Source organism: Carassius auratus, chromosome 42 (genome assembly GCF_003368295.1).
Source record: "Carassius auratus strain Wakin chromosome 42, ASM336829v1, whole genome shotgun sequence".
Taxonomy (NCBI): domain Eukaryota; kingdom Metazoa; phylum Chordata; class Actinopteri; order Cypriniformes; family Cyprinidae; genus Carassius; species Carassius auratus.
The window spans coordinates 16,889,496-16,912,187 of NC_039284.1; the positions used below are offsets into that span (position 1 = coordinate 16,889,496).

A 22,692-nucleotide genomic window follows, 5' to 3' on the forward strand; every position below is an offset into this window, starting at 1 on the left:
TTCAATCCAAAACTATATGCTTAAAAGTATTAATTCATAACATTTGCTTCGTAAACGCATATTGAATAAGAAAGGAAAAGAAATGCCTGAGTATCAACGCTCGAGTCTTCTTAATTAATAGTAATTAGTTACCTGTTACTCATTTCGTTTGTTTATTGTACTACATTATATATTCAGTAAACCTCATTGGGATTACTGGTAATGAGAATAAAGCAAAATAACGATTCCCCCCCCATAACCTTATACGGGAAATGGATCACCATAAACGGGATTTTTATTTTAAAAAAAAATCACTGAAAAAACGTAATGACTGTTACCTTATCAAAATGGCCTCTCGATGTGGACATTTTCAGGAAGAGCATTGTGGGAGCTTGCTGGCGTCACATTCACTAGCCAATCAGCATCTCACAATATTTCCGTGCCGTGAACTTTGGCGCGCCACTTTGAAAGAATCGTCTCATCAATGAATTGAGGCGATCATAAGCATTGATCAGCTTTAAAGCCGCTGTAAAGAGATCAGTGAGGACGTTGCTATAGTACTACAGCTGTTCGCGCGCAGGTAGTATTTGTTATTCATTAGATGCGCGTATATATGAAGTAATCTGCTGAAGCGATCCTGCTAAGTGGACATGATGACGTCTACAAAAGAGATCAAGCGTAAGTTATTTTCTATAGAAGTTCATCATAAATAATATAATTTTTTGACATCGGCTTTGATTTATTGTTGTTATTTGATCCGTACTAAGGAAAAATGTGTATTTCAATTTAACTCGACACCTCCCAAATGTTTTTTTATTTATTTATTTGATTGTTTACATAAGTGTATGTCAGGTATAATTTCCGTTAATATGATTAAACTTACATATTTACATAACTTTGTGTGTGTATGTGTGTCATAGTAAATTATATATATTTATATAAGTGTATATGTGTGTGTGTTATGTAAGAACAATATACTAAAACAATACTACATCTTAGTTGTTTAAATAAACACATTAACACAGTAAATTAAATTATATATATATATATATATATATATATATATATATATATATATATATATATATATATATATCCTTTAAAAATTATCTTAGTGATATATTATTAGTACATAAAATACTGCATATTATGGTGAATATATTTTTAGTTTACTGTGTCAGTGTGTTTAAACAACTAAGATTTTGTATAATTTAGTAAAATTAGCTATACATATATAATACAAAATGCATGTGTGTATATAGGTGTATAAGTTGCATTCATTCCTTCATGTGATTGCAGAACTACAGAAGGCCAAGAGTAAAGCTCAAAGCAGCAATAACCTGAAAGAAGAAGCCAATCTTTGCAATCAGCTCGGGGAGGTTTACGCTAAAACAGGTAAAACAGAGAGTGAAGCCCTTAAAAATAAAAGTGGCTTAATTGGTATAGGTGTACTTTCTTAACCGAAAGGCTGTAGGTTCAAACCCTAGAAGTGTTACTCAGTGAAATTTCACTATGATTGTGACAGTTGATCTCAGTTGAATGAAGGTATTGTAATCAGCTTGGCACATGTGTTTTCTAGGCGACTATCGCTCTGCTATTGAAGAGCATCGTCAGGAATTGGAGCTGTCTGAGATTCTGCATGATGTGATTGGCTCCGCTGTGGCCAATAGAAAGATTGGAGAATGCTATGCAGAACTGGGGAACATCGAAGCTGCTCTGAAGGTTTGCAAGTACATCTTAGTTATAATCGGAGAGATTACATGGAGTCATTCTCACATAGAGTTTCTCTCTCAGCACCAGAGGCTTCATCTGAATCTGGCTCGATCTGTCCATGATGCGGCAGAGGAGCAGAGGGCACTGGCCACTATTGGACGAACATACCTCTTCCTCTTTGATTCGGATAATTCACGGGACAGCTTGAAGCATGCTGAAGATGCTTTCAAGAAGAGTTTAGCCATTGTAGATGAGCGGCTGGAAGGTTAAAGAATTAATTCATGCATATAAAATGCTACGGTTTACCTGGTTAGAATAGTACAGCTAGTATGTAATATGATGATCTGCTATGTTTGCTATGTATCAGGTACCGTATCTTCACGAGAGCTGAGTGAGATGAAAGCCCGTCTCCTGCTGAATCTGGGCTGTGTGTATGATGGAATGAAGGAACCGCAGCGATGCAGTGACTTCATACGACAGAGCATCTACATTGCTGAGTAAGGTTTTTTTTTTTTTCTTTTTGGTCTGTAAACAAAAATGCTTTAAAAATGTTTACTACTGGTCAAAGCTTTAAAATAAGACTTTTTATGTTTTTGAGAGAAGTCTGCATTTATTAGATCAAAAATACATTAAAAACAGTAATATTATTGTAAAATATTATCACAATTTAGAAAAACTGTTTTCTATTTGAATATATTTTAAAATGTAATTTATTTCTGTGATGTTGAGCTGAATTTTCAGCATCATTACTCCAGTCTTCAGTGTCACATGATCCTTCAGAAATCATTCGGATATACTAATTTGCTGCTTAAGAAACATTTATGATTATTATCAATGTTTAAAACAGTTATGCCACTTGATATTATTTGTGGATACCATGATACACTATCATATTGATAGGATTAAAAACAATAATAACTTTTATTCAAAAGTGGCAGTAATGACATTTATAATGTTACAAATGATTTCTTTCAAATCAGTGCTGTTCATTTTAACTTTTTATTAACCAAATTGAGAAACCTACAATGGTTTCCACAACATTTTTATAGCTGCACATTTTTTTCCAAAATTGATAAATGCTATAAAATTACTGTAATTTAACCACTTTCATGTCATGAAAATAACATTGGTAGCTGGTTAAAGTAAACCAACAAACAAACTAAGCAACCAATGAACTGAAATGTTGTGTTTCTAAAATCTGAAATTCAAAATAATTGAAATGTAAGATAACTAAAAGTATATAACTAAATAACTTATGTAAACTTTATATAACAGAATAATGTAAATATATTTTTTAGGACACAATTTTTAGTAGGTTAAGAGGGTTTTATAATACAAAATGATATTTGTTTTTATGATTTGAGTTTCAACATAAATAAAAGGGCAAAATTTCACTGTAGAATGAATTAGGTAATATGAAAGTCTTCATTGCACTTAAGTTGGTACAAAATCTGACCTCTTTCCCTGTAGGAAAAACCACCTTCTAGAGGATCTGTATCGTGCCAACTTTAACCTGGGCAGCATTCACTTCCGCAACGGGCAGTACTCGCGCGCCATGCGCTGTTTCGAGCAGTCGAAAGAATGCGCCCGCAAAATGAAAGACAAGTTCAGTGAGAGCGAGTGCTTCCATAGCATCGGCAAGGTGACAGTCCCACCTCATCTCCAGACAGCATCATCATCAGCATGTGCTGGCCTTTACCGGTGTAGTTTGTTGTTTCCTGTCCCCTTCGAAGGTTCTTGACAGGTGTATTTATTTTTTTGGTGTGTATATCTTCAGATATTGCTTCATCTTGGTGACTTTGCGGCGGCTCGGCGTTCTCTGAAGAAAGCCTTCTGTCTGGGATCACAGCAGCCGTCTGACCGTGAGGCCGTCAAGAGAGATTTCAAACACGGTGAGATGAAGAACATCTGTGACTGAGCGACTTGTGACTGAGTTTTTGTCAGATCAGGAGATCTGAAAGCGGTTTATCTCTTAAAGCTGCTCAGTTTAAGGCTGAATGCTGATCTCAGAGCATAATAGATTTTTTTTTTATTCGAAAATGTTGGCTTCTAATCACAGTATTAGCAGACACTGACATGATGTTTGACTGAATGTGGGTCTGATGCAGCGATCCGGGGCTGTCAGCTGGAGCAGACGGCGACTGAAGTGACTGATAAGTTTTCCCATGAGGCCATGGATCTGTCAGAGCAGCTGGGTGATCTTTACTGTAAAGTGGGCTGCTATAACAAAGCTCTGGAAGCTTATCAAGCACAAGTAAGATGTAGCACAATACCCCCAAAAACCATTTTTTATATATTGCATCCATATTTTAATTGATTATTTTGGTTGTTTATTTATTTTCAGTTTATTCTGTGTAAGCTTTATTTGACCTCATGTGTTTTTGCATCAGCTGGTGTGTGCCGAGGTTTTAGGGAAGCCTGCTCGTGAGTTAGCCGTCATTCATGTGTCGCTGGCGGCCACGTACACAGATTTGCGACAACATCACAGGGCCGTGGAACAGTACAGACAAGAACTAAAGCTGAGAGTGGGCAACCCTAAAGAGGTAACAGCCAGGGATCAGAAACTCCTCATACACTGCCTACCACTCCGTTAATGTATCAAACCTGCTGTGCATCATCTTCAGAGATTGTGCAACATTTTTCAGTGATTGTCTTGTGTTTGTGTTTTTCAGGAGTGTTTGACGTGGTTGAACATAGCTGGTTGTGAGGAAGAGACCGGGCAGCCAATGGAGACGCTCGATCAGAGTTTCAGCGCTGCTCTGAGCTGTGCTGAGAGATCAGGACTAAACAAACTACAGGTCGGTTAAAAGAATGCACACACATACAGTAGTTTAATGTGCAGAAGCCTCACTGTGCTTATGATCTGAAGAGGTTTACTTGTAAAAACAGTGATACTGGCTAGTGGTCAGCCACAATGCTGATAAATCCTTTAGAAAGCAGAGTCGCAGATGTATAGACAATATATGTCTATACATCTATATATGTCTATATATGTAGACAATATATTTTTTTATAAAATATATAATTTTTTTATTTTATTATTATTATTATTATTTTTTTTACATATTATGTATATTCATACATATTTTAATAAGTATATTTATGTTTTTGGCAACACTACAATGCATTAACTTATAATGAGCAAAACTTTTGTTACAGTATTTAGAAATCTTTTTTAATTCAATCATGAATAGCGCCCTTGAGGAAGTCCCTCGACTCAGTCATTGAACCTATAAATTAAACCGTGATGTCACTTTGAATTCGAGGGTATTTGCTAAATGAAGATGGATGTGTGATCTCAGAGGCGTGTTTTGAGAGGCTGGCTGCAGGCCCAGCGGCGCTGTGGCTCCTCACAGTGTGACGACACCGAAGCACGGCTGATGGAACTGTGTGAGCGCGATGGACTGAGACTGGAGGACAGTGAGGAGGAGGATGAGGAAGAGGAGGTGGAGAACAGTGAACCACTGGAAGACAGTGACATAGAGTACTCTGACTCTGGTAATACAGACACACACCACGAGTTTAGTTTTTATGCATTTTATGAAGATTATTGGAATGCAGATAATGTACTGTTGTAGTGTTAGTGTTATTTTGGTATTAGATATTTACCTTGTAGTATTTATTAATATTTTGAATTAGCTTGTACATGTATTTCCAGTGTTCATTATTTTATTTAAAGTTTTAGTAATTTTGTTTGGCTGCTTTTGCCATTTTCATTAAGCTTTAATTTATTTCATTTCAGTTTTAGTTTTGGTATTTCAACAATCTTTTGAAAAATTTAATTCAGTTAGTGGCTAAGGCAATCTTTCTCATCTTTTAAATTTAAATGTTTCATCTATTTTATTTTTACTTAACTCTATATGATTTTATATGTACAGTTAAGAAGTTATGCAGTGTGCAATGCAGCATTTTCATAATGAAAAAGAAAGTTTTGGTCCATGACACGCAGCCAATGTTAGTTGCTCCAAATAATGTTCCCTCTTTTGAGGAAATGGTCCAACATGACATTTCTTCAAAACCTACAATGCCTCCAACCCATGGCAAAAATGTGTATATGAATTACTTGTATCAAGCACTCTATGTCTAAAGATGTTAATTCATGCATGTTATCAGGATGTCTGTTCATGTCTGAGTGAGTGAATGATCTGTTTGTGCAGATGAGGATCTGGAGGGTTATGATAAGACCGTGACGGGCAGGAGGAGGACTCAGAGGGTGAGATCTCAGAGACTGGTTTATTCTCTTCTGATTTGTTGTTTGTTCATCTTGTTTGTTCGGTGTTGTTTGTGCAGTGGAACCGACGGAATGAGAAGGGCGAGACGCTTCTGCACAGGGCCTGTATAGAGGGAAACCTGAAGCAGGTTCAGTACTTGCTTGACCAGGTGTGTTTGGCTTTTTAAGAGTGGAATAGCTTTAAAAGATTTGTGCTTTTGCATTTCTTGAGAATGTATTTGATGCGTGTGTTTGTTGTTCTCTGACAGGGTCACCCAGTTAACCTGAGAGATTACTGCGGGTGGACTGCTCTGCATGAAGCCTGTAACTACGGTCATCAAGGTACTGCAGCCTGCAGTTTTAACATGTATAGTATAGGTGTAGCTCATCGGAGGGACTGAAATCTGTTTCTTTCAGAGATTGTAGCTTTACTGCTGGACCGTGGAGCAAATATAAACGACCCTGGAGGTCGAGACTGTGAGGGTGTCACACCCCTGCATGACACCCTAAACTGTGGCCACTTCAGTGTTGCACGACTGCTGGTAGAGAGAGGAGCATCGGTCACTGTTCGCAATGGCAAGGTCAGGCAAACACATGCTACACAAACCTATTAACAATAAACTTTAATGTGGCATCTGTTGAATTTGTATAAAAAAAAAAAAAGAATCTTGAAAGAAATGCATCACAAGCAGCAAAGTCATTATCATTATCATAAAGACATGAACAACATTAGTTTTGATTCTTTCTTTGTTTTTTTTATTCTATGCACAATTTTCTTATATGACCATACATACTTCTTTATAGGGCCACACTCCTCTGGACACCCTGCGTCAGTGGTTTAAGACTTACAGCCGACAGCTGGACCAAGAGACAAAACAGGAGTGTTTGGAGACCGAAAAACTCATCAAGAGAGCTCTTTCAGGAGACCGTGAGCAGATAAACATTACTGATTTATTTTGCAACATGTGACCCTGGATCACGAAAGCAGTTTTAAATCACTAGGGGTATATTTTTAGCAATAGCCAAAAAAATCAAGTGTCCACAAATAATGATTTTTCTTCTATGGCAAAAGTCATTAGGGTATTGAGTATAGATTGTGTTCCATGAAGATATCTTGTACATTTCCTACAGTAAATATATCAAAACTTTTTGATTTATAAAATGCATTGCGTAGAACTTCATCTGAACAACTTTAAAAGTGATTTTCTCAATGTTTAATTTTTTTTTGCAGATTTTCAAATGGTTGTATCTCTGCCAAATATTATCCTGTCCTAACAAACCATACATCAATGGAAAGGCTATTTATTCAGCTTTCAAATGATGTATACATCTCAATTTAGAAAATTTGACACTTAAGACTGGTTTTGTGGTACAGGGTCACGAATGGTTCTTAAATGGCTGACAGAAAATGTATTGCTAATTATATGAATTTTTGCATGTTGATGGTGACACATGATGAGACAATCACAAAATTACTAATAAATGAAACTCATATTTTAAACAAGAATTACTCAAAAATGTACATTATTCGTCACAAGTGAGAGCTATCACACATTGGGTTGATGCTGATCATCTCCATTTTGGCTTATTTATCAACCCAAAATAGAATAGAACGTTTGATTTACTTGAGAAAGTTTTGGCACTTTCAAAAAACAGAAATAACTCTGAGTACTCCTGGTTTTCTCCTGTAGTCTCAGTTGTGTCAGCGCGTCCGCGGCAGCAGAAGGAGCTTCAGGACAGTCAGCTGTTTGATGCAGAGTATTCAGAGCCGCTGCTGCAGGAGTCACTGCCCTCACGCCAGCAGATCACTCCCTGTCCCGCTCCAACCGTCCCAACTCCAAAAAACTCTGCTCCGGGACACAGGAGCACCTCAGGCCCAGCCCGCCGGCCACGAGGGATGGAAGTAGATGTTTTGTATGGGGTAATGTTGCTTAGCTTTCCATTTACATTTTTTAAATTGTTAAGCAAGAATACATTTAATTAATAATTTTTGCTTCAGAACGAGAGCAGTTCTTCGGATCATTCCGACGTGGATTGCTCATTCAGTCCTCTTCGTCCCGTTCGGTCAAGACCACGTTCCCCAGCTGTCCAGTCCTCGCAGGAACTCCCACCCAGTCAGGATGTGCCCTCTGTATATGAGTTCAGAGAGGCCGTGTTGCCCGCACAGTCAGAGTCGGGCAGACTGGAGTATCAGAAGGCCATGCAGAATCTGGGCAGTGCCAAATCTCGCCTCTTTTCTCAGAGCCTATCAGAGCCGGCCTTTACCAGCACGCCAGCAGTGTCAGCCAATAGCAGAACAGCACTGGTACCAGAGGACCAGTATCTGGCAGATGATTGGCTGGAGGATGACCTGAGGGATGTGCAACCCAAGAAGAGACGGAGAGTTTCTGAGCACAACGTCCCACGTGAAATAACTTCCAGAAATCAAAATCATTTCTCAGTTTCAGCTGAAGTTACTCCTAGAGGTGTTGACATCTATCTATCTATCTATACATACATACATATACATATACATATACATGTATATGTTTATATATTTGTGTGTGTGTATATAATTTTTTTGATAATGGTCAATTAAATCCTAAATTTAATGTCCTAACTTTTTTTATATTTATTGTAGTTTTTTTGTTGTTAAAGTTATGCAACACACATAAGTTCCTATCACGTTAGTTTCCTTCAACATTATTATTAATAGTTTCTTACAACATGATTAATAATACGATTTTAATTAATAATGGTAAGTTAAATCCTACATTTAATGTCTAACTATTAATATTTGTACAATTTTTACATTTTTTACCACATTAATTTCCATTTAACTTTTAATGACAGTTTCTTATATTATGATTTATATGGTAATATAACACATTTCATGAAACACTTTCAAAAGTAACATTTCCTAACACTGAAATTAACATTCATGAAATGGTTTCTGAATACTTGTTTCAGATATTTTTGTATAATATAATGTAATATAATATAATGTGATATTAATATAATATAATTAATAGACACATATCAATGATGCTAAACTGTTTAACTGCCTGTTCACTATTTCTCATAGCAGTTCAGAGTTCCTCCAGTAGGGGTCTGTCTCTGAAAAAGGGCCCTAATAAGCCGCGGCAGGTGAAGATGAATCAAATGCCTGGGATGGTGAATCTAGGCAGGAGGGAGGTCAGCAGGTCACAGAGTCCAATCATGACCCACGAATCTGAGCCCATCCATGACCATGCACCCCCTACCCATCAGACGATGGTAATGCAGACCTCACTATGCCATTGGCTGTGTTTGGAGTGGCATGCTAGTGTACTATAACATGCTAATTGTTATTTTCTGCCTCCAGGACAGGTTTGAAAACACTGGTGTACATACTGTATAGTGCTTACTATATAAAAAAATATATGTGTTGACATTATTAAATTTAGAAAGTATTAAAATATGATGCAAAGTAATGAGATTATGTAATATGTTAAATTTATCAAGTGTCAATCAGTTATAATTTTGGAAAAAAATGCAGGGATTCTTCATTTTCAACACTTTAATGTAAAAATGTCATAATTCTTGGCAGTAACAAATCTGGTATTTCTATTTTTGCATAATACTACTCAATGTGTTTGATACTTATGGACTGCTATGTTTACTGAATGCCTTTTTATTGAGTAATGATTATCGTTTTTTGTTTGTTTGTTTTTTTAAAGGCGCCAGCACCATTCCAGAACCGAACAGCTCATGTTCCTGCACCGATCAGGATGAGGGTCAGAGTTCAGGACAATGTCTTCTTGATTCCCGTTCCTCACAGGTCTGCTGCTGCTCTTGTGTGAATCAGACAGTGTTCAGTGTTTAGTTGTGAGCGTATGTAATTGTAGATGTTGTGCAGTGAGGCAGACTCGTGTACGGTGGCGTGGTTGTGTGATCAGGCTGCTCAGCGTTACTATCAGACGTGTGGATTACTGCCGCGTCTGTCCCTGCAGAAAGAGGGCGCTCTGCTCTTACCCACCGATCCACTGCTGGCTGTGCTGCACACCAATGAAGAGGTCAGAGGTCATGTGTGTTTTTAGACTTTTTGTAGGGTTCTTTTTTGTTTGTTTACTCAATATATGAAAGTCAAAAATTACAGTCATTTACAGAGGTATTGTAGCAAAACAAACACATTGTGGTAGCAAAAGATTTGCCAGGAAAATAATTAATAATAATTATGTATGTATGTGTTTTTTTTTTCTTTCAGTTTGGGTGGTCATAAATTTATAGTCTAGTAATTGATATACTTTGTTTTACATTTACAACCTTGATTTACTTTTTTTTTTTTTTTTTTTTACCTGATGTATATGCCTGACTTATTAAAGTTTTATATTATATAATGTAATAATTAATGTGTGTGTGTATATATATATATATATATATATATATAATATACACATACACTAACACACACACATTATTACATTATATAATATAAAACTTTAATAAATCATATATATATATATATATATATATATATATTAATGATACAAAACTCCTTTATTTCCTGTTGTTAATTAGTTTATATCTCTTACTCGTCTACGGTTTCTTCTTTTAATGTCATAATAAACCAAAATAAATATTTTTTTTTCAGTCTAAGGATGTTACCCAAATCAGAATTGTATGGTGTAGTCATCCAATTACTTTACAGAAAGTACTTCATTATTTTTTAAAAATAATAACTCTATCACTTTAATAATTAGAAACTTGATGGACACAAACCAAAAAGGTTTTAGGTATTAGTCATAATTACATGATTTAGTAAGGCATCAGTGCATCAATTGCACGATAACATTAAAAACAAATGACTCATAACAGTTATACATTGTAAGTACTTCTAGATGCATTTGAAGTATGAAATTAAATTCCTGTTTTGTTTTATAGTTCCATGGTATTAACAATGTAGCACAGACTTCTTTTGAGCTTTAAACAAAAGTGTTTTCAAGCTCCAAAATAAAAAAAATAAAAAAATCCCTTAAAGTAGTTCATATCCTTCAAATTGAGTGCTGTATTGTAAGTCTTCTGGAGTCAATCAGTGTCTTTGTGTGTCGAACCGGCTGAAAGTTTAAGTTGTTTTTCATGACAAATCTTCCTGTTCCAGGTTGTGGCTGAGGTGTGTTCATGGGATCTTCCTCCTCTCCCGGAGCGCTACAGGAAAGCCTGTCAGAGTCTGGCAGTGGGTAAGTGTCTCTTTGTTGTATTAAATGTCTTTCTCGTCACAAAGAATTCTGTGAAATTGATCAGAAAGTGTGTTTGTTTCATATGTGTGTGTTAGAGGAGAACCGGCGTGTGTCTCGGCTGTGTGAGGTGCAGGACAGCAGCTCCTGTGTGAACGTCTGTGGACTCAGTTTGCCTCCAGCGTCTCTGACTCCTCTCCTCCGAGCCCTCAAACTGCAGGCCAGTCTCACAGAGCTGCGCCTCTCTGCCAACCGTCTGAACAACGACCTGCTTCCGGAGCTGATGTCCGCTGCTGCCACTATGCCCAGACTGAGGATTTTAGACATATCAGCCAATCAGATCACTGGAGAGGGGCTCAGAAAAGCCTCGGACACGTTTGAAACAAGAAGTCAAGCTGCTTTCCCTGTAAGTGTACTTGCATTTAACCAGTAAAATAAGTTTTTCTATTAGGGACAGACATTACATCAGTTTTGTTATCCAAGATTTTCTTAAAGGTTTAAATTTCACTTTACGAAGTTTTTTAACATTAATATTAGTTTCCCTAGCCTGTTTATGGTCCCCCAGAGTTCAGACGGGCGATCTGGAATCTTCCCCATGTCGTCATAAAGGGGAAAGGTTACCCCCCCCTTTCTCTGCTTTGCCCCCCTCGAGAATTTGGAGAAAAAATGGATTCAGTTTATTTTTACATATAATTCTGTCGCAATTAGGGCTGTCACTTTTGTAAAAAAAAAAAAAAAGACGTTTCCTTTTTCCACGCCAAATAACAGATGAACGTAAAGAGAGTGCTGGAAACACACAAGTCAGCAATATTTCTTATTTATTGGCATTAGAGCTGTAATCGGGCCTTAAAAGTTAGGCCCGACAGGACCCGAGCCCGACAGATTTCGGCCCCGAGCCTGACAAGTAGATTTTGATTGACAGCTTTTTAAAAGCCCAACCTGTTTACAGCCCGGCATTGTTCAAATGTGCGCATGAACACAGCTCTTTTGCCTTTTGTCACGAATGAGTCATCTATACACGGTTTAACATAAATTATTCATAACTAACGTAGACTAGGCCACTTGGAAGTTGGAATAAAGAATTAAAGTAAGTCCTCTTACTTTAAAATGTTAAAATGTTTTTGTGGAGGAAAATGATTGAATCCACTGTAGATGTCTTCAGTGCGTTCTTCCGCTCAATGATGGTGCGTCATTATTCACTCATTATTCTCATTATAAACACGGTCAAAACATTTCCACACCTCAGACTTTGCTTTAGTTGCTGGTGCAACCAAAACATGTTCCCCAGAGGCGAGCCTCCGTTACACCTACTCCGCATTCATTTTCGCATCTTTCTCGCACTAATCGAAACACATCATATGACCGCTCATTTACCTCACAAACCGGAGTGCAAGTCCGAGCCCGTGTAAGATGATAGAAACAAAGCCCGAACACGATGGCAAAGATCTTCAGCTCTAATTGGCATGAAGTTTCGTGCAGAAACAGCAACAGGAGTGCAACATTCTTGAAAAAAATATATATATGCAGAGGGGACGGCTACAATAACATAAATGAAAAACATAACTGCAGGCTTCAATCCAGCTGCATTTATGATTAAGGCAATTCAAGGCAATTAGGCTGCGCAAGGTGGGAGTATTATTGCCAATCTTTCCTCACAAAAGCCGGTCGCTGTCAGCTGGCAATGGTGGCTCCTTTTCATAGCTCAGCATCTCCTGTAAGAGGTCGCTTTCGACGTCACTGGGTCTTATAGGCGCGTATTTGCTATTTTCTGTTTAGCTTTCGCAAACCATACTGCACTTTTGGAATCCTTTATTTTATTTTTCTGCTTGTTTGTGAGTTTTTAATTGTTTAATTATTATTTTTTTTAATTATAGTGTACAGGTCCTTCTAAAAAATAGCATATTGTGATAGTTCATTATTTTCCATAATGTAATGATAAAAATTTAACTTTCATATATTTTGGATTCATTGCACCCCAACTGAAATATTTCAGGTCTTTTGTTGTTTTAATACTGATGATTTTGGCATACAGCTCATGAAAACCCAAAATTCCTATCTCAAAACACTAGCATATCATGAAAAGGTTCTCTAAACAAGCTATTAACCTAATCGAGCCTAATCAACTAATTAACTCTAAACACCTGCAAAAGATTCCTGGGGCTTTTAAAAACTCCCAGCCTGGTTCATTACTCAAAACCACAATCGTCGGTAAGACTGCCGACCTGACTGCTGTCCAGAAGGCCATCATTGACACCCTCAAGCGAGAGGGTAAGACAGAGAAAGAAAGTTCTGAACGAATAGGCTGTTCCCAGAGTGCTGTATCAAGGCACCTCAGTGGGAAGTCTGTGGGAAGGAAAAAGTGTGGCAAAAAACGCTGCACAACGAGAAGAGGCGACCGGACCCTGAGGAAGATTGTGGAGAAGGACCGATTCCAGACCTTGGGGGACCTGCGGAAGCAGTGGACTGAGTCTGGAGTAGAAACATCCAGAGCCACCGTGCACAGGCGTGTGCAGGAAATGGGCTACAGAGAAGCAGCACTGGACTGTTGCTCATTGGTCCAAAGTACTTTTTTCGGATGAAAGCAAATTTTGCATGTCATTCGGAAATCAAGGTGCCAGAGTCTGGAGGAAGACTGGGGAGAAGGAAATGCCAAAATACTTGAAGTCCAGTGTCAAGTACCCACAGTCAGTGATGGTCTGGGGTGCCATGTCAGCTGCTGGTGTTGGTACATTGTGTTTTATCAAGGGCAGGTAAAGGTAAAGGCAGTGCCACAGGCTGATTGCCTCCATGCCACGCCGCAATGAAGCAGTCATTTCTGCAAAAGGATTCCCGACCAAGTATTGAGTGCATAACTGAACATAATTATTTGAATGTTTACTTTTTTTGTATTAAAAAAACTTTTCTTTTATTGGTCGGATGAAATATGCTAATTTTTTGAGATAGGAATTTTGGGTTTTCATGAGCTGTATGCCAAAATCATCAGTATTAAAACAATAAAAGACCTGAAATATTTCAGTTGGTGTGCAATGAATCTAAAATATATGAAAGTTTAATTTTTATCATTACATTATGGAAAATAATGAACTTTATCACAATATGCTAATTTTTTTTTAGAAGGACCTGTACATATTTGGTTAAAATTGATTCCCTATTTTCATTTTCGAAACTTTTTTTTGGTTGGTCCGATCGATTGTGCAATCGATTTTGGAATGAAAAGTGACAGCCCTAGTCGCAATGTCAGCACAGGGCGTTACAAACAGACTTTTACGATATGCATTCAACAGCACCGCCACAAAAAGTGAGTAACAGTGTTCATTAATGCCTGATCTGTGATCAGTGGTTTCTGATGTGTAGCTAATTATTCAAGTAACTAAACGATCAACTTCACGTTGTTTCTCTTAGTAGCATGAAACAAATCTGTTATTTAAATTGTGATTTAACTACAGAGAGCGATCAACAAACTTTTACTTTATTTTGTTCGGAACTGTCAATCACACATCGCGAGTATATCTTATCTGCATACTTGCCCAAACTGCCGTCATAATGAATGACACGGTTATGATGCACAACGAAGCATATTGTGTTTGCTGTTATTTGTGGTGAAAGCATTTTGTGAGAGAAAATGCATGTGATGGGAAAAGATAAAAAAAAAATGCTATAATCAACACTTCCACAATTCGTTAATCTCAACAGCTGTAATGGTAAAAAAAACTAGTAAAAGTATTTGATTGTGGTTCCACATGTAATACACATTTTAAATGCAAAGATGTCAGCCAATCACAACAGTTGGTGTTTACTCTGAGTCTCGCAGAAGACACGCCCCTTGAAAAAGAGCATTCAAGACAGAGGACTAAAATCAGGATAAAAAAATGATATCTGATAAAAATGATTACAAATATTTAAATGTAAAACAATTTCAGTACACCTCACGAAACATTAAAAAAAACATTAAAAAAAATAATAATCCACATCATGGGACCTTTTAATGCAATTTTTTTTTCATATTTGGTGAAATCCGTTGATATCCGAGATTAAATGCTCTTTTCCCTATTTTTACATTTCGAATAACTGTTAACATTTTATAAAACATCCTCCACATACTAAATTGTAGCATTTGAAATTATTGATTTAAAGTTGTATTTTTTTGTTTTATTTAGATGAAATGGTACAAAATTCAATATCAAGCATTTATATAGCGGAGTTTTAACAAGCATATCTTCGTTTTGATCTCTATAAATGCACATTCGTCCCAGCATGCATGAGTCTACAGCAGAAATCTGCACCTAAATATATAAGTGTGAATCTTGTATATCAGATAATTGAGACCGACTTGTCAGGATGTGGTCAGGAGTTTTGCTGCTTTCTGAGAAGAAATGAACTACTTCCCTTTTCGGTTCAGTGGTTTCATGAGGAAAGCATTAATGGTCAAGACTAAAAGAAGTCATGAAATTCACACGTCATGAAAACATGTAAACTGACAGATTGCTTGTCGTTTTCTCTCTGACTCCTTTATATTCTCCTTTTGTCTATGTAGTGTCTAGAGGACTTGAATTTAAGCATGAATCCTCTGGGTGATGGCTGGACACAGGCACTAGTGAGTCTTCTGTCCAACTGTCCCATGCTGTCCGTTCTGTCCCTGCAAGCCTGCGGCCTCTCTGCACGATTCCTCCAGCAACACCGTCTGCTCTTAGCCAACGCTTTGGCCAGTAAGTGCACCATCAGACACGTCTGATCAGAAGTGGTTAGACCTAGTGATTTTTCAACAACACTTTGGATGTGTTAAGTGCACAGCACGAATTCTAAATATGAGTCACCTCTTGGCTGTATGTCACGTCACGTTTAATTTTTTTCTTTTTTTTATGTTCTGAGTCTATTATTTTATGCTCTCACAGGCACTGGGAATATGCGGTCGGTGTGTCTCTCCCATAATGCACTGGGCTCCACTGGTTTCGAGCTTGTGTTGAAGACATTACCGATGCACTGTCTCACACACCTTCAGCTGTCTGCAGTCTGTAGAGGTCCATCTGACCAGCCTGCCATGGAGATCCTCACTAAACTCCTGACACAAGTATGCTGACGTCCTTCTAAGTGCACTGTAAGGTGTATAATCCATCTTAGACTTCTGTGGACTTAGTGTTTTGAAAAAAATGTAAAATTTTAGTTTAATACAACCTCTGCTCCTACCTGTCAGTCATCAAAATCAAGAATGTGTGCTGGCGATGTTCAGTATGGGTTGTGGGAGAATTAAATCCAGCCCTGATGCCATTTTAATCTGTTTTAAAGTCTGCATCATTCAACTGCTATGTAAATAATATTGACTAAATGTTTGGGTTCCAGGGTGACTGTCCACTCACACACTTAAATCTGTCTGGAAATGGCCTTACGGACCACAGTGTCCTCTTGCTTGCTAGGTGAATCATTCAACTCTTGTCCTACTTATTTGTTACAAAACTTAAAGCATCATTTATATGCTTATCTCAGTTTGCAGCTATATTATAGATATACTTTGGTTATTTTTAGATGTCTTCCTGTTTGTCCCTCCCTGGTGTCTTTGGACTTGTCTGGCAACCCTTCAGTGACCTCAGTCGGCCTTCAGAGTCTTCTTAACTCCCTCATGGAGGCCCAGCGACCTTTGACCCATCTCAATCTTCAAGGTATTTTCTTTTCTTCCTGTGATATTTCGATTGGACCCCCAGTGTCTTGTCAGCTCGGATGCATTAATTGTCATTTTATTGTGTATTTTGTCTGTGAATCCTGCCAGTGGTTTGGCTTTTGGCTGATAAGAGAAAGGTTGTAGGTTCAAAGCCCTAAATGATGATAATCTTGAGCAAGATCTATAATCTCAAAGGGAATTTGAAGGTACTTTCCCTGTAATAGGTTTACTGACAATTCAGACCTGTGCTATTGCTTTCTGAGCATCTGATCAAAAAATGGGACAAGACACTAGCATGAATATGTCCTTCAGTTTCTGTAAACTGATATATTATACCCAAAAGTTCTTCATACAGTGGACTAACAGTAAAACTGATAAAAAATTTGGTACCACAAATTATTCAAACACTTTGAGCTGACCACGTTTTTCTTAATCATCAAGATGAGTTTGTTCTGACACAGTTTAACTCTGAGCTCTTGACATATTTTATTACCATTTTCTATATCAATATAGAACTATAGCGAAATAAATTGTGATGTGTACAGTAGGTAGCCAACCTAAATGACTACCGGTACTAAAAAAAAACCTTGAACAAAATAAGTTACAATAAAACTGCGACATGAAAATAAAATCTGTAGATATAGAACACTTAATAAAAATTACAGACACTTAAAGTAAATTACAATGTTAGTTTAAACACTTGAAAGTGCACTGTTAGGTGTATATCTTCAAACAGGTTCAAATCCCAGATTTTTTTGCGTATAAAATATATAAAATAATTAATACAGATGTGTGCGTTCTGCAATTAGCTGGTTCATGTTACACCCTTTTTTAATTTTAGATAGTGCATGTCCATTTTCCACTGAGCAATAGTAGTGTGACTGAAATCAGTCCAGCTGGTGAAGGTTGAGGTTTGGGTGTAGTTGTGCATAGCTTGTGGGTGTTGAAATAAAGGTGTGAATCTCTTGTTCTTTCACACTGAGTGCGTCTGCTGAGCAAAAACTAGCAGAACAATTTAGGCAAAGTGTTTTAGGCCTTGGTTTGGCTGTTGCAATTTTTGCAATGGCATACAGAGTATTACATACAATATAATACAATTTTTTTCTCAGGGACCTGAGAGAGAGAGAGAGAGAGAGAGAGAGAAATAGAGAAACTGTCTGAAAGAGACACACGTCTGCCAGAGAGACAAACACTTTTGTTCTTTATGTATATGCTGCTTTGTACCGGTTTTAATTGTATGCTTCAGTCGTTTTGGGAATACAAATGTAAAAATATATTTTCCTATTAATAAGAAACTGTCCTGGAGCATCATGTAGACCTAATCATTTTTAGCTTTATTTTTGAGCAATTCCTGGGTTTTGGACATTCAGAGTCAAAACCTGAAATATAACTTCTCACAGAATATATTCACTACCATTCAATACCTTGAACCATCTCTTTATGTTTTTTTCTAAATCCCAAACAGAATCCAGACTTCAGAAAAGTGTCAAACTATGAACATGTTTTATAGGCTATTTGAGATCTGAGAAATAAACATGCATTATGGACGTCACAAAAAAAATTGACTTTATGTGATTTACAATGGACAAACCAGAAGCAACAATATCTGCAGAATTGAGAAGGATTCACCATTCACAAAATATACAATTTTATTTACATTTTTGTTTTTGTGTTTCAGAGGAAAAATCAATGTTAAGGATTGCGTCATCTCTCCGTTATGGACCGTTCTGAAATCAGAAATTATGCAAACGCATTTAAAATGCTTTAAAAACTTTAACAGAGGATATTTAACAGGGATGCCCCTCGCGTAAGGTTTTTCTAGTTACTAGTAGTCGTTCATTCAAGTTATTATTCAACTAACCGCAAGTTTATATTAAATGAACATGTTCTAATCCATAATGAGCCTTAATATGTTCCCCCCTCAAGCACACACATTAAATTTGCCACAAAGCACAGGCAGAAGTAGCCTAATAATTGTGTAAACGATACATTTTAATGATTTATTAATAAACCGTTTTCTTGTCAGCTGCAATATGAAGTTCATGGACATGCCTTTAGAGAGAAATGCAACCTTCACACAGATTACATAATCGGGGAGCATTTGCCTTCGGTTTGAATTGGTTCATTTAAAAGTAGACATTTCAAGCTTTCTGAAGATATATTTCTTTAGGATAATATAACACATTATATTTATTATATAAATAATGCTGCACACCTTTTCAAATCTAAAATATGGTGTAATCATTTTTAACTTCGAGTAAACATAAGCACAGGCTCATAGGCTCGAAATTTTATCCTGCTTGAATTCGTTCTAAGAATCGAGCCAAATTTTCATCTGATTATTAAATATTTTAACTACAGTGTTTGGCTTTCATTTTCCGCCGACTGCAGCCGTCAAATGTAATTTACTTACTGAATAATGTTGAAAGTGTCTGAATACATTTTTGTTTGACTGTATGTTGCAATACCATATCTTGAAGTAGATTTCAAATGAACTTAAAGTGAGGACACATTTCTGACACTGTTTTCTAAGCATTATGTTTTTGTTAATAAGCTGCATGCAGTCACATCATAATCTTGCAGCATACTGTGTCTCACAGAAAAGCTGTTTGAGAAGCTCGTAAGTGCAAAGCTTGAATCGCTGGGTGTGTCATCATCCATCTAAACAAACTGATAATGATTGGTGTTATTGTGAATGTGACTCACCGTGTCCTGTCATATTTCAAGTTCCTCTTGTTTTTCTTAACAGGCTGTCAGGTGTCAGGACCTCTGGGTGATGTTTGTTTAGACAGTCTGTCTGATCACATCCGAGATCTGCGTTTGTGCTCCCAGAGACTCAATAAACTAGACCAGGATGCACTGCAGCAGACCTGGAGACGGAGATCAGAACACGTGCATGTCTTTTCTCGCAACTCCAAATGCATGCTGAGCATCACGGCGACTTCACAATAATCTATTTCTGGCAGTAGCGTTAGTCTAATGGACAAGTGCTTGAAAAAAATTCTGTAAATACTTTCTAATTGTAGAACGTGCTGTTATTGTGTTGTTGTTTTTTTTATTATTTTTGTAATTATTTGTATGGACCCATATATTTGTTTAAACTTGTGACTCAAACCCATTTAGTCTTTATGCAAATTGTCTTTATTGCTGATTATTTGCAAAATTATGAGTTTGAAATGGGCATGAGATATTAATGCGCAGTGGTGTTGGACCAAGAAACAGACTAATAAATACTAATTCAAGCATCCTCTGTTTATAAAAGTATCTCCAAGAGCAAAAACGTCACAAAGCAAGAGTTTCATGCATTTATTGTCCATTTAATTAAAGGAAAAAGAGAGCAAGAAAACTGGTGTCAAACCGATTGTACAGTATACCACAAATATGCACAAATAAAAACTTGTGATCTCTAAAATCTTAATAGTCTTTCCCAGCTGAAGCGAACACTCGTGGGCTTTCCACACTTGAAATCGTTAACCCTTGGTTATCTTGCTTCTTGTTTTACACTGCTCATAATTTACCAACTAATCCTGGTTATTCATACGCTGACGTTTCGCACTACTTTCTTAAACTCTGGGTTAATGTGCTAGTTTACATATTCGTATGTAAAAAATAAATCTCCGTGACGAACGTGTGCTATCAGGATAAGGTTGGCCAAGAAACAAATTGAAAAAGTAACCTATTAAGTGAAAATGTCCAGTTATCGCATTCATGCATTTGTATGAGTGCACAGCTGTTTGTGTCGGTATGCATAGGAAAGTACATGAAACATGATACTTACTTCTCGGAGTTTATACAGCCTAGAAAGTGTGCAAAGAGCAATCTCTCTATAATCACTAAAAACAGTCATTCTCTTCAGTTCATTGAAATCTCACAATGTTCCGTTAATCAACAATCAATCAATTTGCCACTTTCCAGAACACAAATAGTCGTACACATTGGATTGTCGGCCGCTTATGTCGTTTATTGGTTAAGTCGTGCACAGAGTTTATATTACTGTCTAACGTAACATTCTAACACCACATCGTTTCAAAAAGTGGTTCTAACTCAGTTTCTCAATTATAAGTGTGAAATGTTCCTTTACCCAGGGTAAAAAATGAATACAAAATTGGGTTTAGAATGACTGTAACTCAGGGTTAAGTACAGTGTGAAAAGCCCTTTAGAAACAAAATAAAAAAAAAAGCATTTTTTTCAATTTATCAAGGATTCCTTAAGGTCATTAACTCTATTCCTATTTCTTGCAAACACCAATGTTAATACAGATGGTTTTGGCGTCATCAGTAGTTGAAAGTTCTTCGACCAGAGTGTCCGTGTACTTGTTCACAAACTTCCTACACAGTGATTTCAGGAAGCCAATCTGATCACAGATATTTTCAAGCTTCTTTTTTACTTCATCCTGTAGGAAAGTGACGAGCAGAGTCAACATTAAGCCATTGTTCTAACACGAATCTGTTTAGTAAAGCATATGAAACAATAGACTACTGTTACCAACCGCAGTTGTCCCATTGGAGATTCGTTTTTTCAGCTTCCCCATGGCCCACTTGCAAGCCCAGCACAATCCAGGGAGTTGTTCTGTTTGTATCTCGCCCTATTAAGAGAACAGATACAGAGTCAATAGTTTAGATACAGTATGACGATTAGAATCTAGCAGTTCAAAACGAACATGAAGACTAGCTGTTTGGAAACCATTTCCAAGCTCAACTGCTTCTTGTAAAATGCTCTTTTTCAGTATATGACAAAAATCTGACCTGACGTGATCGATGCAATAGTCAGACTGATTAATCAGCTGACAGGAAACTGTGTTATTTTATTGGTCAATTTATAATTGTAAATTTTTCCACCATTACATAAAATGATCACATAGTTTTTCCATTTTCAAATAGCAGTTTGTGAATTTTTAACACAAGTCATGGAAATCGTGGGAAAACAATTATTTTAAAAAAATAGTGGAAATAAATGCAATCTTAAAAAGACATGCAAATAATTTCTATATTAAAAATACATTTTTGAGCACCAATTATAGATATAATACACAATCTGGTTAAAGCAGTTCACTGTGCTACTCTACAAGTGAATATAAAATGGGATCATGATGAACGTTCATGATAAATGAAGTTAAGAACTCACAGAGCTTTCTTCAAGTTGATTTCCAATAGATTCTTTTATGTGCATTTCCCAGTGAAGAGCACAAGCTGTGAGGAAAAATGCACAAACAATGTGAGAAATTAATATAATGCATGACTTTAGTTAAACATTGAGAATATGATATGTATATTTTGGTCACTGGTTTTAGTATGACCAGCACTGAACTTAATCCGGTCCAAATCGGTCTATGCTGGGTTTTGTGTGTGTGTGTGTGAGTGAGTGTGTGTGTGAATGTGCCAGCTTGGCACACAGAATAAAAATAAATAGATTGATAAAGGTAACTAACAACTGTTCTGTGCTAATTTACCTGAGGATATCAGCAGGGTGATCACGACGATTCTCCGCAGCATCTTGTTTGAGTCTGAACACGAGACTGAAAACTCTCTGCGTGTTGTAGGTCTTTGGTGAGACTCTTTTTAATACAGTTTTTAACCAGAAACCACAGACAAAGAGAGACCAGTAGCACCCTCAACATGTGAAGATGACACGTACACTCACTCCTGGCATTACTTCTTTCTTTTATTACATCTTGTATGTAATCATCAAGGTGACATTTTGTGAAAAAAAAAAAAACTAAGAATTGAGGGTGTTTTTTTTTTGTTGTTTTTTTTTGGTTGCTGTTTTATGCTATGCGCAAACAACATTTCTTAATTTCTAGAAAAGCAAAGAAATAAAAAATAATGTTGTAATTGACATTTGCAAATAGAATAATGAGCCACATACCTGTACATATTCAGTATTGTTTATTTTTTATCACAGAGTTTATGTGACAATATCATGATGTCAGATAGTACTAAATA

General features: G+C 36.8%; 2 protein-coding genes across 3 annotated transcripts; one reads left to right on the top strand and one right to left on the bottom strand.

The window, feature by feature from the left end:
* The first annotated feature begins 428 nt into the window (after positions 1–428).
* Positions 429–20,162, top strand: LOC113060897 (tonsoku-like protein). 2 transcript variants are annotated; one of them, XM_026230155.1, is made up of 28 exons: positions 429–657; positions 1,279–1,374; positions 1,559–1,701; positions 1,774–1,957; positions 2,060–2,189; positions 3,163–3,334; positions 3,470–3,584; positions 3,801–3,946; positions 4,083–4,235; positions 4,365–4,490; positions 4,995–5,190; positions 5,850–5,905; positions 5,983–6,072; positions 6,172–6,244; positions 6,320–6,483; positions 6,707–6,830; positions 7,594–7,823; positions 7,902–8,367; positions 8,967–9,157; positions 9,601–9,701; positions 9,780–9,936; positions 11,022–11,100; positions 11,196–11,503; positions 15,632–15,803; positions 15,990–16,165; positions 16,435–16,508; positions 16,618–16,751; positions 19,500–20,162. In XM_026230155.1, the coding sequence occupies exons 1-28, from the start codon at positions 630–632 to the stop codon at positions 19,700–19,702; spliced, it is 4,287 nt and encodes a 1,428-aa protein (XP_026085940.1). In that variant the 5' UTR covers positions 429–629; the 3' UTR covers positions 19,703–20,162. The 2 variants fall into 2 exon arrangements, with proteins under 2 accessions (XP_026085940.1, XP_026085941.1); XM_026230156.1 differs by having other exon boundaries at positions 8,970–9,157.
* On the bottom strand, positions 20,044–22,360 carry LOC113060903 (antimicrobial peptide NK-lysin-like). The gene is made up of 4 exons (XM_026230163.1): positions 22,200–22,360; positions 21,875–21,939; positions 21,240–21,335; positions 20,044–21,143 (listed from the first exon to the last, which is right to left on the bottom strand). Exons 1-4 carry the CDS (start codon positions 22,240–22,242, stop codon positions 20,979–20,981), a joined length of 369 nt encoding a protein of 122 aa, XP_026085948.1. The 5' UTR covers positions 22,243–22,360; the 3' UTR covers positions 20,044–20,978.
* Positions 22,361–22,692: the final 332 nt, after the last annotated feature.